The sequence below is a fragment of the Glycine soja genome, chromosome 12, assembly GCF_004193775.1.
Source record: "Glycine soja cultivar W05 chromosome 12, ASM419377v2, whole genome shotgun sequence".
Lineage (NCBI taxonomy): Eukaryota > Viridiplantae > Streptophyta > Magnoliopsida > Fabales > Fabaceae > Glycine > Glycine soja.
The window spans coordinates 11,452,805-11,475,084 of record NC_041013.1 but is presented as its reverse complement, the minus strand read 5'-3'; the positions used below and the strand labels follow the sequence as shown (position 1 = coordinate 11,475,084).

Sequence of the window (22,280 nt, the reverse complement as noted above, 5' to 3'; positions counted from 1 at the left end):
AAAAATTCACTTAAATGCTAAGATTTTTAAAATGAGTGCTTAACAAAATTGTGGCTCTACAATTGATCCTACATATTAATACTTTTTACTTATTTTTATCTCCAAACAAAATATAATTTTAATTGTATTATAATTAAAATTAAAATAATAATTTTTTTATATTTTTTATGTATATAAATTAAAAAAATAATATTTTTAATTAAAATAATGAGAAATACATAAAAAGAAATAAATAAAAAATCACAATATTTTTAATTATTTTAAATCATCATAATACTTAATAAAATAAAATTTTTTTAGCATTTTTTTTAATTATTTTAAATCTTTAGTAAAATAATAATTCCGGCGGAATAAAATTGTTGGAAAAATCTGCAAGAAATTTATGATTGTTTATTTGGCATCATACTTGCGGATTTGTTTTAACAAATAAATCCGCACTAAATATATGCGATTTTTTTTTTCATAAAAAATTGCAACAAATACCTGCAGATTTATTTTCGCAACAAAATCTGCAGCAAACTAGCAAATTTGTAGTAGTGTTTCTTAGTTTTTAATTAAAATTTTAAAATTAGTATTATTTATTATTTTTCTTTCTAGATTACATCAAAACAAGCAAAAATGTTTCAAGTCAAAATTAATTAAGCGCTGATAAGGAAGTTTTAACATAGATAAAATTTAAATGTTATATGTGCAGTAATTGATCAGGTTGGAATGGCCAAAAACATGACTCGGAAAAGGAGCAACTGAATTCAAAGAGCTTGTTTACAGCTAATTTTGTCACATAATATATAATTGCGAAATAAAAGTATTTATCTGAAGGTAAGATTGATTTTTTTTTTTTTTGAGATAGAAGTAACATTGAATTACAAAGAACTAGTTCACAGCTTATTTAGTCATATATACCTTATAAAATAAAATTTATATAAATGTTTGAGAAACTTTACAAAAGTAATTTATAATATATCTATAAACTGTTTTAACTTATATATTCTAATAAAATTTCTACAATAATTCATAAAAATAACTTACAACTTATATATAAAAAATTACTTTATCCTTATTTTATTTTCAATTATAAAACAATGTATATATAAAATTAATATATGCATAATTAAGAAACAGTTATTTAATAAATAAAGTAACTAATTAATTTAATTATTTACTCAAACACACCCTAAAGTCTAATTTATAAGACTTATATATATATATCCAGTTTGATTAGCTAGCTTTGGTCCGAGAATATATATATATAATCTATCGCTTTCATTTTTTCTCTTGCAATCTTACACTTTCCTAAATGTGTCTAACACCTAGTACCTCACAAGGATGTCCATAGGTCAAATAAATATATAAATACTTATATTTATTTTCTCTTTTTCTACTATATTTTTTCCCTTATTTTTTATTATATTAATTTTCTTATTCTCTCTCTCTTCATCCAACACACTCTTTTTTGGTACAGGCCAATTTCTTTGGTACAGTCATTCCATACACTCTAAGATGAGGTGTATATTTATCATCATTATTCCCTAAAATAAACCGAAAATAAAATATAAACTGAAGGAAGTGTGCATTACCGTTGAGTCTAAGACCTTACAAGGATGTCCAAAGGTCAAATAATTAAATATAAATTAAATACGTATATATTTTTTTCTTTTCTATTATTTTTTATTATATGTATACATATATTCATTATTATTATTATGATCATGATATTAATTTAAAATATTCATAAATTTATTAATAATTATCTCCATCGAATTTCAGTATCACACACCCACCCATAGGCTACAACTTGTTGATCTTCTTTCTTTCATCCCATACACTCTAAGATGAGGTGTAAATTTATCATATATTATCCCTTAAAATAAACCAAAAAAATACTATAGTATGAACTGAAGGAAGTGTATATTACCGTTGAGTCTACTGCATGTCGCCAAGTGTAGCCGTAGTATTGCTAAAAAATTAAGCACAGAAACAAACTCTAGAAACGCCCCCACTACTTTTTATGAGACTCCTGATTCCTATATAATGCCAGCAAATACATTACCCCATCAAAGCATTTTCCATGCTCTAATCCCCAACGGTTACCTCTTCTCAACCCCCACTATATATAATACCCTATCTCCCTTCACACATTTCATCACCTCTCTAACTCTCCTTTTCTATACCACCAATCTAGCAAGCTCAGTTTTAATTCTCAAATGGCATTCCATAGGTTTCTGGGGCTCTTGATTTTGATGACTCCGATCATGTTTGTTCAAGTTGTGGCAAGGCAATTCGATGTTGGTGGCAAAGATGGGTGGGTGCTGAAGCCTACTGAAGACTACGATCACTGGGCTCAAAGAAACAGATTTCAAGTCAATGACACTCTCCGTGAGTCCAATATACCTTTCTTCTTACTTCATACATCAAAGTGTTTTTCTTTCTTTTTATTTTACCATGGGATCTAACTCGTTTGAGTAATATGCATGAGTTTATCGGTTTACGTGGATTATTATAAACTGTTTGTATTTGAGTTTGATTCTCACATGAAAATAAAGTGTTTTCTTTCTCTTATTTTTGGACAAAAATAATTCAAAAGTATTTCATGAGCTCTTTTTTTTTTTTTTTTCCACTTCTCACACTTTTTGATGAAAAGAAAACCGGATAGATACTTTTTTATTTCAAAGAAAAAAAATTGTATGATCAGAATTTCATGTGATTTTTCTTTTCAAACGTTTACGCAATTGGAACCGTTAAATGAAGAGCAGATGACTCATTTTATCTTTGATAGGTTAACTAATAAGAGTTTTTAGTTTCTAATTTTTTTAAGTTTGATTTTTAATCTTTAAACAAAAATTTTACAACTGAAATTCAAAAGTTAAAAAGGATTAAAAATCTTAATGAAAAAAGTTAAGAGTCAAACTTTTATTTAAGAATTAAAAATCAAATTTCGAAAAAGTTAAAAAAAAACTCTACTTTTAGACTAAAAATTGAATTTAAAAAATGTTTAGACCCAATCAAATTTAAAACGCATTTAAATTTGACTCATTTAATTTTCATCCAACTATTACGCTGTCTGCGTTATTGCCTGCAAAAAAAATACTATACCAAATCTGGTTCTAAATTATTCAGTTTCATAACCCACATGGATATTCAGAAATTGATACTCTTCAATTTGTTTTATTCCTATTTTTTTGTTATATATATCATAACATCTAGTACATTCACAGTTATTTTTCATTTATTTTTTCTCTCGGTGTAAATTGACACTTGGGTGTCTATAAATCATTTTGGTTAAAAAAGATTAGCAAAGATAAATGTAACTTATGTATTATTTTTTCTCAAAAAATTGGTATTAATTTTGTTTAACATAAAAATAGTAAAATTAATCTATAAATGGTTAATAGAATATTAATTAATTCTTATTATTTTTTATTTTGGGGTTGCATGCATGCAGATTTCAAGTACAATAAAGGGAGTGATTCGGTTGTGGTGGTGAAGAAGGAGGACTTCGATTCATGCAACATCAACAACCCCATACAAAAGATGGACGGTGGTGATTCAACTTTCCAACTTTCCAACTCTGGCCTTTTTTACTTCATAAGTGGCAACCTTGGCAACTGCAAAAACGGTCAAAAGCTCATTGTTCTTGTCATGGCTGCGAGGCAACCAATTCCTAGGGCTGCGCCGCCACCACAGAAGATTCCGGCAACCAGTTTGACTTCTCTGGCACCGACGCCGACGGACAATTCGGGTTCAGGGAGGGTTGGTGTGAGTGTGGGGATTGTTTTGATGTTCACTGGCTTTGTTGGGTTGGTTTAGTTTGTTGGTGAGGCATATGGATGAGACTTGTGGTTTTGAATTGATGACAAAAAATAATTATTGTTTCCCCATGATTTGTACTTTGTATGGGTGTTTGATTTGAACTTTGTTCTTTTTGTAGGATTTTTTGGATTGAACTTTTTTTTTTTTTTAATGTTGTGGTGGAATGATTGGTGATGCATAACTCACAAGTTTTACATTATTTTATTGTAATTAACTATGTGTTTTTGTTTACATCTTCAATTTTTTTACAATGTACTCCTTCCTTCCGTTCTTTTTTTAACGGTTAAATTTAACAGAAAGTTATTTTTATTTTTCTGTCATTTTTAAAGTTCAAGAGAACATTAATTTTTTTTTCAATTATACCCTTATTTCCATTAATTATTTTAACATATTTTTTTTATAAAATTAAATAATAAACAATTTAAAAGGTCAAAGATAAATTGATCATCTATTGATTAAAACTTTACTGGATATTTTTACTTGACAAAAGTTTCTACACTCTCATCTGCTCGTTGACTCTTGAGTAAATTAACGTTTTTACTATCGAATCAACGAGCTAGAAAATTAAAAAAATTAGACTAAAATGTAAGTCATTTTTTTATTATTTTCTGTTTGTTTAATATTTAATATACCTTCATTTAACGCGTTATTCTCAAATACAAAATTTTTACCTTTAATGATATCAAATTATTGTTCTCTAATAATATCAAATTCTCGATGAGAATGATTTACCACTATTATAACATCTACAAATTATTATTTAGTAGTAATGTATTATTACTAGACTTAGTTATTTAAATATTCTAAACTTTATGATTTACTGTTTTCCTTTATTATATTGTTAAAATTTTTAATTAGTATGTTATTTATAAATATTTTGTTATTATTTTTATATAAAATAGAATCTTAGGAGTCTATGAGTTGAGTCTATGTAACTCTGATAAGTATGCCTAAACTCTCGAGTTTGATAATTTTATTCCCAACCAATTTTTTTTATATTTATGATAATACTTGTTGTGAACCAATGGTGAACTAGTGCTTCCCACAAGCATTAAACACGTTGTAGAGATAGAGAAATTGATTAGAATAACACTAGTACTAGCTTCATAGAAACGTGCAGTGGGAGAAGCGAAATGAGAAGTGCATAATAGGAAAACTACTCACAATGTCACTGAAAATTAAAATGGTGTAATAGATTTCCTTGGTTATAAAAAAGCACTGGGAGTACAATAATAGAATTTGAACCTAAAATTTGATGGAAATTACTTATTTAAGTTCTCTGCCCAGCAGATTCTAGTGAATTACTTCATCTTTCTCCATTCTCACCTTATCAAAGTCATTAATAAAGAAGTTTATTCTCACGAGCAGTGTTTTAAAATTCGTAAGTAATATGAAAGTAATTTTCTTCTTCTTTTGTTTTTAGTAAATGACGATAAAAGAATGGAAAAAAGTTTATTCTCACGAGCAGTGTTAAAGTATGAAAAAAAAAGTGATACAAAGGAGAAATTTCATTAATGGAGATCAGTCAAATTCTTTGATGCATATTAAATATTTATTATCTTTATTAATAATTAATCTTTTTTAAAAAAACTTGACTAACCCAAGATTATATGAGTAATTTTTTTTAATTATAAAAGAATACAAACTAAAGACATATTATATGTTCTGTAAAAAATAAAAAAGGCATACTATTATATGAGTAAAATGTTTTTTTGGTGAAGTCAATTGTTATCAAAAGGAGAAAATTGAACAAATAAGTGGACCAACCTAATTTACAAAGCCGGCCCAGGATATATAAAGTGGATTTTTCATATACGAATAACATCAGATTGGGCAGAACATTTTAAATAACTTATTAAGGATATGTTCAGTATAAATTCTAATAAAACTACTTTTTAGAAGAAAAAAGGTTAATAAAGTTTATTTTAAAAATATTTTATATTAAAATATTTTGTTTGATTGATAAACAAAATACTGTTAAAATAAAAAATAATATTATTTGAATCTCACTAAATTAATTCTTTTTTATCTAACTTATAAATATCTTTCTTGTGAGTTGCGATGTAATTTTATTTTCAAGTTGAGGAGGACTGTTATGGATAATAAATTTTTTAGTCGAATATTTAATATAATTATACTTGAATTTGAGACCTATGTTTAAGCGAGAACAATCCACACTAATTTATTCACGCGATTGGTGGTACTAAATTAATTATTTCTCGTATAAAAAGTTATAAATTTTTAATTCTTTGGTAACCGATTCTATTCATTATAGAATTGATTTTAAAAATAAAAAATATTATTAAACCAAATAAATTCTATTAGAATTTCCAAAAAAACTGTTAGAATTGATTATTTGCATCACTTACTTACGGATCAAGACAAACAGGTACTAAAATAACAATTTCGGTTCCCACATTGTCATGTTGTTTTTCTTTTTCAACTTGTTCCACCTTTTCTTTTAGATTTTTCAAATTTATTTTAACATTTTGGGTATTATTTAATGATTTAGTAACTATATGTTTAAAAAGTGTCATTGGGCAAGGGAGTTAGGTAAAAATCGAAAACAGCAAAAATGTTCTTTTAAAATGAATAAAATGCGTGGGTAAATTTACCTGTAGGTTAAATGGTTAGTATACATTAGAGTTCAAATTATGGTTTAAATAATTTCGGTAAATTATACTCCCTTCTTGTGAGAGATACGAGTATTATTATGGCAAAGTATGAAAAAGAACAAATAAAAAGTTACCTTTTGTTTGGTTAGAGAAAAAAAGATAAAAAATGGAAAAAAAAATCAATGTGAATTTCATATTTTTATATCTCTACTTAAATTCAAATGTTTTTTTATTCTTTTTTCTTTTCTTTCATTTCTTTCTAAACAACCAAACTCACCCAAAGGAAGAGTAGAAGAGTCCAATACAAGACCCTCTTGAATCCCATCCGGCGGAGACTTCCAGGATTGCTCCTGGACATGAGCATGCCTTCCCCACCCTAGCAACCTATCTGCTGCACTTATGTTATCTCTCTCATTTATTTCAAATATATATTTTTTATGACAAATTTGAATATATGACACTATTTAATATATAATTTTTTTGTTAAAATTTCATTAACTTTTGTTACAATTTTTTTAAATGATTTATTACAAATTATTATTAACAAAATAACTTTTACGATAACATTCTTATGACGGATGTAAGTATTAGTGTATTGCACCGTCCTCTTGTGTTAAGGTGTATACATCTCCTTCTCTTTTGACAAATGCAAACAATTACTACAATTTACTCTTTTTTTTAAATGTTGAAAATAATTATATGACTATACTTTATCTTTATGGATTTAAATATTACATTTTCTCTTTTTTTATTTATTTAAAAATACACAATTTTTTTTCTTTTAATAAATGAAAATAAATCACTATTTTTCATTTTTTTTATATTTTCTATAAAAATATAATAATTTCTATTAAAGAATAATTTTGTTACTAGGGAATCATTTGTTAACATATTTGTGTATTTATTTTTCAAGAAATACATTTTATTAAGTTATTTTATTTTTAAAATATATTTTCGGTCATAAATTCTTTCTCCATTGTCATTGAGCGCCATTTCTTGCCTTTTATATACTGTCTCTTCCTATATATATACGAAGAGGTAATATTGAAATGCATATTAAATCAAATTTCCATTTCTACAGACTTGGTTGGATATGCTTGCAGTTTAGAATACTTTTCAAGGCAAAGATTCCCAAACAAAAATTTGTTGTAAGCTAAACACGTTAAATCTATAAACTGAACTTGTTTATAATAAACTAGTTAGACCAAAATGGTAAGTGAGGGATATGAGGTCTGATATGAAAAGGTGATGGCATATTATACCTCGAATAAGATGCTAAGATAATTTTAATTTGAGATAACACTTTAATTTGATATTCTGAATTCTTACACTTTAATTTGATATTCTGAATTCTTACTGGAACTGAGGATAAGGATCGATTGAACCCATTTAAGGTTTAATATGTGAAGCTCACGTTTTAGATGAGTAAAATAAGTTTGATAAGTAAAATAAATGATTTTTTTAATGTCCATATCTAGTCCACAAAAAGCCCACAAATAAACTAATGAAGCTGTCTGCGGGTCAAAATAGTAATTTAAAAGTTATTTTTTATAAATAAATATTTTTAAAAAGTAAAAAAATATATAAAATTAGAAGAAGAAAAAATTGACATTATTTTTTAAACTAAAATCTATCACACTAAAATATACTCACATTTTAAACATATCAAATTAATAATAATAACCTAAATTAAAAATCAAAATATTAATATAAAAAATTAATAATACTTACATATTAGACTAAGACGAGTTAAACGGTTAATTCACAAGTTCATAGATAAAATCCATACAGATTTAACAAGTCGAACTCAAAATCTCGATATAACTATATAATTTTTTTAAAAAAAAAACTCTTTATTGGCAAAGTCCCCAGGCATAATGGACCGATTTGTGGATTTGGAATCATATACCCATCCCTAATTATTAATACTTTAGAAATTTAGTTTATTAAAATAATTATAATTTTAATCCTCTAGATATTTTATTATCATCGTACAATTCCAGAAAAAAAAAAGAAGAAGATTTACCTATATGAAGAAGGTTCACAGACTAAAGGAAAAGAAATCAAGTAATGTGCTTGACAACATCCTAAGTCATCCTATAATGTATATATAGAATACTAATGCACGAGGAAATGTGTTCAAACCATAGATGAAACATATTACTCTCACTCTCATAATATCCCAAGTTTTTCTACACAAATCAAGAAAAATTTAATAAATAAATGAAAGACTTGGATAATTTTATTAAATTAATCTTATCATCATTAATTTATTTATAAACTTTGTTGTTTATTATTGATATTATAAGAGATATAAGTAAAAAAAATATCAGTTACATTGAAAAGATAATGACAATTATTTTGAGACTTATTTTTTTTTCTTCTTACATGATAATTATTATGAGATGGACTTGAGTCAAATTCAATCAAATTTGATCAACATTACTTGGCCTTACTTGTTGATGACTTTAGAAAACTGTTATTTATCATATGCCAAAAGCCAATTTCTTATTTGTGAATTGTGATAGATAAAATCAATTTGAAAAATGTTGTTTTTAGTTTTTTTTCTTATATAAAAATTTACATTTTCTACTTTTTCAAACTCTTGTGGACTAAAGAATATTTTTTGAATTTAAAAGACTAAAAAAAATTATAAATATTGGTTTTTCTAGTTTTACATTAGTTCATGGGTTTCAATCTTTCTCATCAGTGTCATGCTCAAATCCCATACCTATCTTCCAACACACCATGATTTGTCTTTGTCGCCTCCAAATCTTCCTCACCATTATACTCAATCACACTTTCACCACCAAGACCCTATTCAGACATTTTGGGGCTTAAGACAAAAATATTAAAGAGGTCTTTTTTTTTACAAGAATTTTAAAGAGACTTAGTATATTATATAAAATATCAGTTTTTATATTAATTTTCTAGCTATTTTAGCTGCAAAATCATTTATCAGAGTTTTATAATCAAACAATTTTAACACTTCACTTTCAATAAATAAAATAACTAACTCATTCAATCTATCTTGTAACATTGTTGATTTTAGATATGATTTAAGTAATTTTAATTTTGAAAAACTTCTTTCAATAGTAGCAACTGTTACAGGGATTGTCAATAAAATTCTAGATGCAATGTAAACATTTGGAAAAGAATCTAAAGTGTTAATATAACTCAATACTTCTATTGGTGTGCTAATTTTTTCTCTTAAAACTTCTTTTAGTACTTTTAATTCTGAAAATAAATCAAGACCATCAATATCAGAGTATTCATTAAACCTTAAAAACATTTCAAGATTAATACAATATTTTTTCAATTCATCCTCATCTAAAGCTTTAATTTTTTTGGAATCAAATAAAAAACCAAAAATAGTCTCATATTATAAAAATTGTTCAAATCGTGTCTCAATAGAATTAATTGATTGATCTAATATGTATAAAAAATACTCAATACGAAAAGATTCTTCATGTTTGTAATATCAGAGATTGATTAATTCAATAGAATTAATTGATTGATCTTTTGTAATAGTCAATTAATTGATTAATTCTCCAAAATTAGTCTCCATTGTAATACTCAATTAATTGATTAATTCAATGGAGATTGATTAATTCAATAGAATTAATTAATTGATCTAATATGTATAAAAAATACTCAATACGAAAAGATTCTTCAATAGAATTAATTTCATGTTTGTTTTAATTTAAAGTATTAAACTAACAATATCAGAATATGATTTTTTTTTAATTTAAAGTAAATGGAAACTAATTTTTCTATAATTTTCAAATGAATTATAAACTTCTCAAGTGATTTATAATATATCTATTTGTGTACATATATTAAAATTTTATAATTTTACTAACAGAATAATAATAAATAATAAAAAAATATATTACCTAATAATTTAAATTTAAATTAATTTTTTATAAATACATATAAAATTAAGATCTTGGTGGGAGGCCTAAGGCAATGGCCTAATTGGCCTTACCATTGCCACGACACTGTTCACCGCATCCACCACATCCTACAAAGTTCTTTAGTCTCTTCTCCCATTGCATTCTTGTTTTTTAGAGTATCTTTCACCTCCAAATTGACTCCCCACCATTACCCTCATCCCTCAACAAACCTCTCCAACCACCATATTTTGCTTCCAAAACCTCACTCCCACAAAGTGTTTTCTTGATGAAATAAATTTCATCTCCATTTGGCTAAAAGGACTTCATTAAATAATTTTAGGTCCCTCACTCCCAACCTACCATGACTTTTATAAGACAATGTTTAGTGTGTATGTTGTGTGTTAACGGATGATTACATAGAAGTGTTCTTAACACTTGTAGCGGAAAAATTAGGATATATTTTGCTTTCAAAACATACAACAATAATAAATAGAGAAAAATAGATTTGTGTATCCGGATGTGCATTCTTGAAGTAATTTTTTTTTCTTTAATAGTGTGAAGATACTACATGTATCCACATCGAGACCAATCCATGTTATCAACTCTTTGATGAATGAAACTCTAAAGAACAATTTCTCTTTCTCCTTTTGAGGTCTAAAACTAGACTTGAACTTTGCTAGTTTGTGTCTAATGCATTTTGCCTTAGATATATGCTTCTATCCATATGAATTTGGACATTTTTCAAAGAAAAAAAAAGAGATTTAAAATAACTTTATATCTTTTTATCATTATAAAAATAAACATTATTTCATATATTTTATTTTAAGAAGGTTCTTGATATAAGACAAAGATAATTCATAATTAATCACATGACTAATTACGATAATTAATCTCATTCATGATATGTAGCAATAGAATAGTATTCTTATTTTATGGATAACTTCCACAATTATAAAATAATACCCCCCTTTTATATTAATTATATTTTTTGTGCTAGCAAAAAATATAATAATATTCCACTAAAATATTTATTTGATTATATTAAATTCTCTAATTTAATTATCAAATAAATTATTTTCTTTTACAAAGATTAGAACACTCGTTTGTGTGTTATTATGTAAGTTCAATACTAAATCGGTAGTAAATTTATCATAGAGTTAAAACTCATTACCAAGAGTTGATGAATTTTTTCTTGATTAATCATTAATTCTACAAGTATTTAATCATATCCAATATTCATTCATCTAGTGCCCTAAGATATTAGGTGTCCGAAATTAAAATATAAGGAAGCTATTATATTTCTTCTTGAAAACTTCCTATTGACATATCCACGTAATATTAATTAGTATGAATTCTCAATTAAATCAGTTCAATGATAACATCTGCATATACATCATCTATATGTGCAATTTAATAAATGAAATCTATTAGTCTTTATCCAATAAAGACCATTACATATATATTGATCTATCCGGATTATTGATGTCCTATTTACAATCATCCAACGATCAAGAACAATTTATATTAAACTTATAAAAGACTTGTTTCTCATTATCATAATCAGTATCGTGATAACAAACTTTTAATTTTAATCAAAGACTTGCCAAATTAAAAATTTAATAAAATAATAAATATGATAATAAAATAAAGAATAATTCTTTACTAAAATTGATAACATGATGGATTGGATCTTAGACATACATATTTATCTTCAACATTAATATCACAGATTTTTTTATTTATAATACATAAATAAAATCAGTAATTGTTACATAAATCAATTAATTACTTATTTATAGCATGTAATTGTTTAATAATAAATGTAAGATAAGAACATATCTCGCACTCCCCTCAAGTTGGAGCATATATGTCATATGGTTCGAGCTTGTAACAAATGTGATCAATCCGGGAACCTTTTAGAATTGACAAAATTAATGGTAATTTCTCGTGAGTACCTTCTCTCTCACAAAGTGACAATCTATCTCTATGTGCACGGTTCGCTCATGAAAAACTGGATTTCATGCTATGTGGAGAGTGACTTGATTATTGATAATTCATGTAGTAGCTTGAGTGTCTCCAAATTTGAGTTGTTGGAGAAGTTGTCTATGCATGTATTCTCGCAAGAGGCTATTGCCATTGCATTGTATTCAACTTCAATACCAGATCTGACAACTATGCCTTGCTTCTTGCTTCTCCGTGAGATCATATTCTCTCCAATAAGAACACAATACCCAAAAGTGATTCTCCTATCTAATGGTGACCCTGCCCAATCAGCTTTAGCATAAGAAATGATCTTGGTATTGATGATCTCCGGAGCAAGATATTCATAGGTTCCAATAAAGTAGTTAGACCGTGCACTAGTAGGCTCCACCATAAGTTGTGGCAGAGGACCAACCTGAGAAGCTATGTCAGCCTTCATCTTCGGAGCAAGATATTCATAGATTTTTCTCCAGCAGATAACAGAATGGAAGTAAAGCAGGAAACTTGCCAATCTAGTTGGAGACAGAAAGGAAAATAAGGAAATACAAATGGAAGAACTTTTAGTTAAACAATTTCAGGCTAGCGTAAAGTGCAGTTACTCATTTACAATAGAATGACATGATATAAAAATTCAAAAAAAAATTGTAGGTTGGTATTAGTAGTAATAGCCATACAGAAAGCATAACGAATAACTAAAAAAAATCCTATACACTAAACAAGAAATTTTCTATATATTATCTTTAATATTTCATCAAATGGCAACAAGTAATGACAAACAATTGGAAAAAAGAAGTCAAGAACAATATTATTGAAGGAATATTAATTAATTCAAATCAAAATAAAAATATGGAAACTTTTCAGACTTATGTACGAGTGAGCAAAAGAAAGTATACAATGGGTAGAGTATGAATTTTAAATGTATTTCCAAAAATAACTCAATAAATACATGCAAGTATGTAACAACCTCACCTTCTACCTAAAAAGAAGTTAGGTACATCTCACTAGCCCATATATTTATGTTTCAAATAAATTATAACCATAGTCACGGTCAAGACTTACATTTACTTGAATTTTTGGACCAACCTTCAAGCAAATGGAGACTGTCACGCCACCTAATAAGAAGGGAATTTTGCGAACTCAAGTAGAAGCAGAGCGATTGGGCGATAATATTTGGAAAAAAAAAACTATCCCATGATACCTCTCAATGATTAGATGATATTGTTAATAATTGGCTCTACCAATAGTCCCCACATGAGCAGAAGCCATCACGAAAATGATGAAACCGATTGGTGTCTCTTACAATGATTTCCCTCTTCACCACCAATGCTACATAATTTATTGATGAGTGGCAATCACCAGAAACCCTAATATTCTTCATAATGCGTGTAGTGGATCTAGGAGGAGTATTTAGAAATGCCAATGTAAGAGCCAACTTCTCAGTATGATATTGAAAATTTAGTTCCTTCTCTTGTTGGTCTACGAACAAAAGCACATGACTAGTGTCAGGAACATAGCCAATCTCCTTAATTTTCTGATTAAGCTTCTCCCACATTTTATGGATCTTCTCTTTCTGTGGATGAGCAGCGTCGTTTGCCACAAACACATGGACAGAATTTTCAATCTCAACCTAGCTACATGTTGGTTCCTTCTTCACTCCACTATCTTTCATTATCTTTATGACTTTTGCAACATCCTCCCACCTCCCAGCTGAGGCATACATATTGACAAGCAATGTATGTGTCCCTCGACATGAAGGATTAAGCTCAAAAACCTGTTGAGCAGCATAAGCACCCATTTTGGTGTTCTTATGCATCTTGGAATCACCAAGCAAAGCACCCTAGATAGCCACAATGGGCTCAATTGGCATTTCTTCTATGAAACTCTCTGCTTGATCAAGAAGACCAGCTCAGCCAAGAAGATCAATAATTGTTGCATAATGCGACACTTTTGGTTCAATACTGTACTTTCTCATCAATCCAAAATAATGTTTACCCTCATCCAAAAGTCTAGCATGGCTACAAGAACTTAGAACAAAGAGGACTGTTATATCATTGGGTTCAATCCCAAAGCTTATCATTTCTTCAAATTGCTGCATAGCTTCCTTCCCAAGCCCATGTTGGGCATACCTTGTCAACATCGAATTGCAAGAAACAACATCAACTTTCACCAATTTGTCAAAAAACTTCTCTACATCCCGAATTTTGCCCAACTTTGCATACATGTGAAGTAGTGTGTTCCCCACGTAAACAACTAACTTCTGACCCGGTTTCATCAAATGTGCAAGAAGCCATTTCCCTTGCTCCAAACACCCCATACTCAAATAAGAACTCAAAATCCCTGAATAAGTAAACTGGATCGGCTTATAAGCTTCCATTTGCATCCTCAGATACAAAGCCAAAGCCTCTTCTCCTTCCCCTTTCTTAGCATAACCGCCTATCAAAGCATTCCAAGAAACCTCATTCTTACACCATGAATTATCAAAAACCAACTATTCCTCCCCTAAGTAGCCACACCTAGCTTACATATTCACAAGGGAACTCCCCACAAACACGTTAGAGTGACATCCATACATCCAACAACTAGCATGAATCTACTTCCATCATTAGAACTCACCATATACTAATAAATCTCATGTCCACCATGAATGAATGAATGCAAAGCTTGCAGAAAAATAAGGTTCAAGGTCATGGGAAGTAGATAGTGAAAGAGAGAAAAATGGAGAAAAGGAAAAACTGAATATTATTTTGGATAATGTTTAAATAACCAATCTATCTTTACAAGAATACATTGAGCCTTATATAACTAATGCTAGTAAACTGTTACATAATTGGATACAAGAGTAACTAACTAAACTAATAATTAACTTATAACTAACTAATGCTAGTAACAGTGGTAATCTATATCTCTAATACTTTCCCGCAAGCTAGAAAGGGTTGAAAACAGTTTCCAGCTTGGAGAAGATAATACATCTACATTAAAGGAAATGAAAATAAAGTATGAAAAATTGGAATATAGCTAAACATGCTGGATATACATCGGCCAAAATAAAAATTTAGAAACAAAATAAAATGTAGGTGCGACCATGGTGTATAGCTCCTAAAAATCTTCGACCAACATCGACCTCCTTAAACTTCTTCCAACATCTCCACAACATTCGCCCCAACAAATCAAGTCTAGAGCAAGCATCAAAGGCAAAAAATAAGCAAATCAAAGCTTAACCACCAAGAAAAGGCAACAACAAGACCACTTCGCAGAAGCTCAAATCATCAAAGCTTAATCATCAAGAGAAGAAGCTAAATAATGCTTAATCACTCAAGATAAAAGCAATCAAAGCTTAACCATCCATGACAGAAGCTAAAACAGTACTTAACCACCATGGACAAAAGCAAACAAAAGAATAGTACTTAACCACCACACATAACAGAAGCTAAAATCATCAAAACAAGCCTAAAAGGCAAAAAATAATAAGCCAAATATCAATTAAACATTAAGTTGTATAGTAGAAAAATGAATCTATCTTCAAAGTTAATTTTGTACAAACAGGTTGTGTGCAAGAAAACCTTATACCAAATATCAATGAAACATTGAAAAGATTAATCACCAAACGGTTGGTGTGTACCTTTTTGAAATAGTGCAAGACTTCAAATAGTAGCCAGTATCTTCAAAATCTTCAGAAGCATTTAATCAAACACCTTGTAGGCAAAAATTGGGCAATGATAGACATAGAGAAAACCTCAAGATCTACCAAACTCAAAGGCATCTAACTCGACATCAAGCCTGAGATAATAGTTCCATATGCATCCTCGCCGTAAATTGTCACTCACGGTGCAGGAAGGCGGCACACAACGATCAAAAATCGCCTCATGGTAGCGGAGACCAAAAAGATAGAGGGGTTTTGTTGTAGACGTAAAATAACGCTTGAAAATCATTGTCGCGGCAGAGCACGGTGGCTGAATATTGTCGACCCAGCGAAGAATGGTGGTTGGAAATCATCGACATGGCGGAGAACGGTGGCCAGAAATCGCTGACGCGATGGCGGTGACAAATGTTTAGGGGTTTTGTTATGGACAGGGAGAGGAATTGATTAGTGGTGGTGGTTTCACAAATCGTGACTCATAATGGCCAAAAATCAAAGGAAAGGGAAAATTTTAGGTTGTGTTTTGGAGAAATTTTTAGGAAAATGTAATCGAAAAATGAAAAGGGAAATATGAGAAGATGAATAAGGTTGAACGAAGGTAGGTATTGGTCAGAATCGATGACTCGTGACGGAGGACAACAACAACGATGAACGGAGAGGAAACGATATTGCTCTGATAGCATGATAAATCTCATGTCTGTCATGAATCAATGAATGCAAAGCCTACAAAAGAATAAAGTTCAAGGTCATGTGAAGTAGATAGTGGAAGAGAGTAAATGGAGAAAATGAAAAAGTGGGAGAGCGGAAAATGGAGAAAAGAAAAAATTGAATATTATTTTGGATAATACTCAAATGAGAAAATCTCATATTTATATGAATACATTGAGTCTTATATAACTAATACTAGTAAGTTGTTACATAATTGGTTACAAGAGTAACTAACTAATGCTGGTAACACTAGTAATCTATATCTCTAATATATACCCACAACACTTCACCAAGCTTGACAATATGAACTAGTTCGGCTTTGTGCCCTCACTAAGTATTCGAGGAAACAACACGAGCGTGTCCTTGGCCCTTTCATTTTGAGCATAGCCACTGATCATGGAGGTCCAAGTAACCATGTCCTTTTGCAGCTTTTCGTTGAACACGTGTTGTGTGTCTTTCAAATTTCCACACCTAGCGTACATGAATAGAACAAAGTTCTGAATAACAAGGTCATCTTTGAATTTGGAATTGAACATGTGGAAGTGCACTAGTTTTCCTTCTTTGAGCTTCCCCAACTGGGTGCACCTCTTTAACAATGTGTTGTACAGGGTTAGGTCTAGTTCAAACGAACCACAGTCAATGAGGTCCAGAATGTGAAGACCAATTTTGGAGTTCAGACTCGGCCTTAGAAGGTTCTTGTTGTCTATAACATATGCTGAAATATCTGAATCACAAAAAGTGGACTGAATTGTAGATAGAGATTGCCAAAGTGTTCGAAAGCTATCAAAATGTCGTTTAACTGAAATGGAAAAAAAAAAGAGTTGATAAAATGAGTTAACATGTAATGAATAAATTAAAATGAAATTAATCATGAGAAATGTTAAGCTCGTGGGGGGGGGGGGGGGATAGGAGCAATGATTTGAAAACCAAAAAAAGAGGTTTCACATTGGATCATCCCCTCCTCAAATTCTTAGTTCTATTTGGGATTTGTTGGCAAATTAAGCTGAGTAATAATTAGGAAAAAGGTTTATTGGCTATTTAGGTGTGGGTGTTGTTGGGTTGGGTTTAGCGGTCTTTATTGGATTGAGTCCATAATTTTGTTTGGTTTGCATCAAAGTTTTATTGGGTTGCATCTAGGGCTATCAAAATGGACTCAAACCCATGGGTCAATCTCATCCACAAGAGGTTCATATAAGGTCGATGTCCAAAAAGGAAAAAAATTACAAATTGACTATAAAACTTGACTCAGTCCATCTGGAGTGAACTTGGGGTAGGTTGTGTTGACTCACTTTTAGTATTTTGTAATATTTTTTAAGACTTTAAAATGTTTCTTCATTTAACTAAAAATAGAATAAAACTCAACTAAAATACACTTTAGTATTTTGAAATATTGTTCAACATTATTTTATTTAGTGTTTTGTTCAAGACTATTTTTTATATTCTTGTTATTATAGTTATAGGCTTTTAGCTTATGATAATATCTCTTGTTGTGGTGTGTGAATAGTAAAAGATTTAATTTAACTCATATTTTTCTAATTTATTCAAATTTATTTTTCTAAAAAAATTAATTCTTTTGTTGAATTTTTTTTTTATAAAAACAAATATTTTTTTTTTAAATTTTAGGTGGGTTTGTGGGCCAACTCGTTTAACCCACAACCCATGATGAATCACGGTAGATAACTTTTTCCTAGAATCAATATTAAGTGGATTGGGTTGAACTGACCCGTTTAAGGGATAAGCCAAAGTGATTTTTTTACATATTAGGTCAACCCGTTTTGACAACTCTAGGACGAAAGAAGTATTTAAGTAATAATACCTTTAAGTTTCTCACAATTTTCATTTTGACGTACTCTTTCATTTGCATGCCATGACGACAACATAGTTATAAATCTATCCCGGCTAAAATCTCAATGGAGAGGATACATTCCCCCATCTTCAACAGGTACAACATTCCCTAAGTTTTTTATCTACAAATTCATTAACATGTGATATATACTACATCAATGATACGTTAAAATCCAATATGTTCATCTGAAACCAATTTAAAACCTAGAAAGATTCATAAACTAAAGAATATAAAACTATGCATATCAAATAGGTGTCTGGGAGCAAAAGGCCCACATTTCCAATGTGCTCTCGCTTTCCCTTTACATATGTTACAACAAATATTATGTCAATTGATCCTCTTCGATGATCAATCCACGGTTATTTGAAATGAATTTCCACTTTAGTTTTTGTTGCATAGATACCTTGATCTGGCACATTCTTGAGTCTCTTCCTTCCTTGTGATGGACCTGGAAGAGGGGGGTCATGCCAAGTATCCGCTTGGGATCATGTCTTCTTAGGACTATTTTGGATGTACAATTCCATTTCGGTAGTAATTTTTCATTTCAATTGGAAAGTACAATTAGATGTTTGGGATAGTATAAATGATCAAGGGATAGTAAATCATATTACGGGAAAATTTTGCTTAGAGTTCCATTGCCAGTAATGGTTGGCTCCGTGGTTTCTTATGGGCACAGGCATCCCAGGTAATTCAGTCTTGTATTTGATTTCATGAAAACCTCATAATACCCAAAAGAAAGAATCGTCATTGCAAGAGTCACTCCATGGGAGGAACAAAGTGTTCAGTTTGTTGCTTTTACCTCAAGCACAATTGATGTGAAAAGGTTCAATCCTAAAGGAAAGTTTCAATTTGAAGTAGAAGCAAACAAATTAAACACTGCGATTTAGCTGAGGTAAATGCAACTGTTGGAGATATACTTTTGTAACTGCATAATATTTTATTTTTCAGTTTTTAAAATAGGATTTAGTAAATAAGTTGATTTCCTATATTTTAGGAGTAAGTCAGTTTTAATGGATTAGCCTAGTCAATAAGTGGTTCCTCTTATCTTTAAGGAGCAAGTTAGTTTTAATATTCTGATTTGCTAATATCTTGTTATCTAATTAGTTTATCTTTTGCTATTTATTGTATCGCTGCTGAGAACAATTTGAATTAGAATAGAATAATTCTATTTCCTCTGCATACGTATTGTCTCTCTTCTCTCCTCTATTTTTTTTATAATTTCCTCCATAAAACCAACAATTGGTATCAGAGCCTTATTCTTACGGGACCTCTACCATGGAAGGTGAAGCAAGTTTTTCCCACATAACTCTTCCAATCTTTGATGGAGAGAATTATGATCTTTGGGAAGTGAAAATGCAATCCTACATGGAGTCTTTGGATTTATGGGATGCTGTGGAAGATGATTATGAAATATATCCGCTGCCTGAAAATCCCACCATGGCCCAAATTAAAAATCACAAGGAAAGAAAGATGAAGAAGGAAAAGGCGAGGTCATGTTTGTTCACTGGTATTTCACAAATGATATTCATCAGAATCATGACTCTTAAATCACCCAAAGCAATTTGGGATTATCTGAAAGAGGAATACGCTGGAGATGATAGAATACGAAGCATGCAAGTGCTGAATTTAAGGAGGGAATTTGAGCTTCAAAGGATGCAAGAGTCAGAGACAATCAAAGAATACTCAAACAAATTGTTGGGTATTGCCAACAAGATAAAGTTGTTGGGAAGTGATTTTGCTGATTCGAGAATTGTAGAGAAAATTTTGGTAACGGTGCCGGAGAGGTATGAAGCATCTATAGCTTCATTGGAGAACACAAAGGATCTTTCGAAAATCACATTGGCAGAAGTGCTACATGCCCTGCAAGCTCAAGAGCAACGAAGGCTGATGAGGCAAGATCGTGTTGTCGAAGGTGCTTTGCCCGCCAAACATCATGAAGTTGATGAAAGCAAAAAAGATTTTTTCAAGAAGAATCAACCAGCAAGCAGCGAAAACAGTGCAAACAACCAAGGTAAGGATAAAAAGAAAAATTATCCACCTTGTCAGCATTGTGGCAAAAAAGGTCATGCACCTTTCAGATGTTGGAGGAGACCAGATGCAAAATGTAACAAGTGCAACCAGATAGGGCATGAAGCGGTGATCTGCGCCAACAAAAATCACCATGATGAGGGAGCTCAGATTGCTAATCAAGAAGAAGAGGACCAACTGTTTGTGGCCACATGCTTCTTGAGTAGTGAATCAAGTGAAAGTTGGTTGATTGATAGTGGTTGTACGAATCACATGACATATGATAAGACTTTATTCAAAGATTTGAAGCCAACTAGTGTCTCAAAGGTTAGAATTGGGAATGGTGGCTATATTCCTGTAAAAGGAAAAGGAATTATTGCAATTTCAACGTGTTCATGTATCAAATTAATATCAGATGTTCTTTATGTACCTAACATTGACCAAAACTTGCTAAGCATAGGTCAGTTGATTAAAAAGGGATTTAAAGTGTCCTTTGAACATCAACATTGCTTTATCTATGACAATTTTGGCCGGGAAGTTCTAAGGGTTAAAATGAAAGGTAAAAGCTTCTCATTTGATCCAGCAGAGGAGGAACATACAACCTATTTCACTCAAGTCACACCCACGGAATTCAAGCACAAGAGACTTGATCATTGCCATCTTGAAAGAATGCTAAACATGAAAAAAAGGAAATATGCAAAAGAAAATTTGAAGAAGTTTCAAATGGAGGAATGCAAATCTGCTAGCACACTAATGAATCAAAAGGAGAAGTTCAGAAAAGAAGAAGGTGTTGATAACATTGATGAAAGATATTATGGGAGCTTGATTGGATGTCTAATGTATCTCACTACAACAAGGCCAAACATTCTATTTGCTCAAAAGAACAAAACTAGAATTTTTGTTGACAATCAAGTAGCCATTGCTATTGCAAACAATTCCGTGTGTCATGGGAAGACTAAACATTTCAACATCAAGTTCTATTATTTGATAAAGATGCAACAAAGTGGTGAAGTGAACTTAATTTATTGTAAGTCTAAAGATCAACTGACTGACATGTTTACAAAGTCACTACCTATCAACAAACTTGAACTCAAAGAATTGGAGTTTGCAGTTCCAAAAGCGCAAGAAGGAGTGTTGGAGATATACTTTTGTAACTGGATAATATTTTATTTTTCAGTTTTTAAAATAGGATTTAGTAAATAAGTTGATTTCCTATATTTTAGGAGTAAGTCAGTTTTAATGGATTAGCCTAGTCAATAAGTGGTTCCTCTTATCTTTAAGGAGCAAGTTAGTTTTAATATTCTGTTTTACTAATATCTTGTTATCTAATTAGTTTATCTTTTGCTATTTATTGTATCGTTGCTGAGAACAATTTGAATTAGAATAGAATAATTCTATTTTCTCTGCATACGTATTGTCTCTCTTCTCTCCTCTGTTTTTTATAATTTCCTCCATAAAACCAACAACAACAAACCAAACCCCGTGTGCTTCTCTTGAGTAACTATGGCAATCAACATATTCACATATTCCTTGGCATTGTTGCTTTCTGGAATGTATTGTGTGATAGACTCTTCACGGTACATTTAATCACCTTTAAGCAAATCATATTACTCTATTAGGAATATTAGGAATATGTGATGTCTATTACTTAAAGGAATGATGCACATAGCAGGAGAAAGATAAAAATAATTATCCCAAACTTGTCGATTTACTAGGTGCCAAAAGTCTAGCTATGACTACTGGGGGTGGGCAAAATGAACTGCTGGATAGAATTGAATTGA

General features: G+C 30.2%; 2 protein-coding genes across 2 annotated transcripts; one reads left to right on the top strand and one right to left on the bottom strand.

The window, feature by feature from the left end:
- Window positions 1-2,064: 2,064 nt before the first annotated feature.
- On the top strand, window positions 2,065-3,930 carry LOC114379500 (early nodulin-like protein 2). Its single transcript, XM_028338182.1, has 2 exons — window positions 2,065-2,376; window positions 3,443-3,930. Exons 1-2 carry the CDS (start codon window positions 2,205-2,207, stop codon window positions 3,805-3,807), a joined length of 537 nt encoding a protein of 178 aa, XP_028193983.1. The 5' UTR covers window positions 2,065-2,204; the 3' UTR covers window positions 3,808-3,930.
- A 12,910-nt stretch (window positions 3,931-16,840) lies between these two features.
- Window positions 16,841-18,579, bottom strand: LOC114378717 (pentatricopeptide repeat-containing protein At3g24000, mitochondrial-like). The gene is made up of 2 exons (XM_028337352.1): window positions 18,570-18,579; window positions 16,841-17,445 (listed from the first exon to the last, which is right to left on the bottom strand). The coding sequence occupies exons 1-2, from the start codon at window positions 18,577-18,579 to the stop codon at window positions 16,955-16,957; spliced, it is 501 nt and encodes a 166-aa protein (XP_028193153.1). The 3' UTR covers window positions 16,841-16,954.
- Between the last annotated feature and the right edge of the window lie 3,701 nt (window positions 18,580-22,280).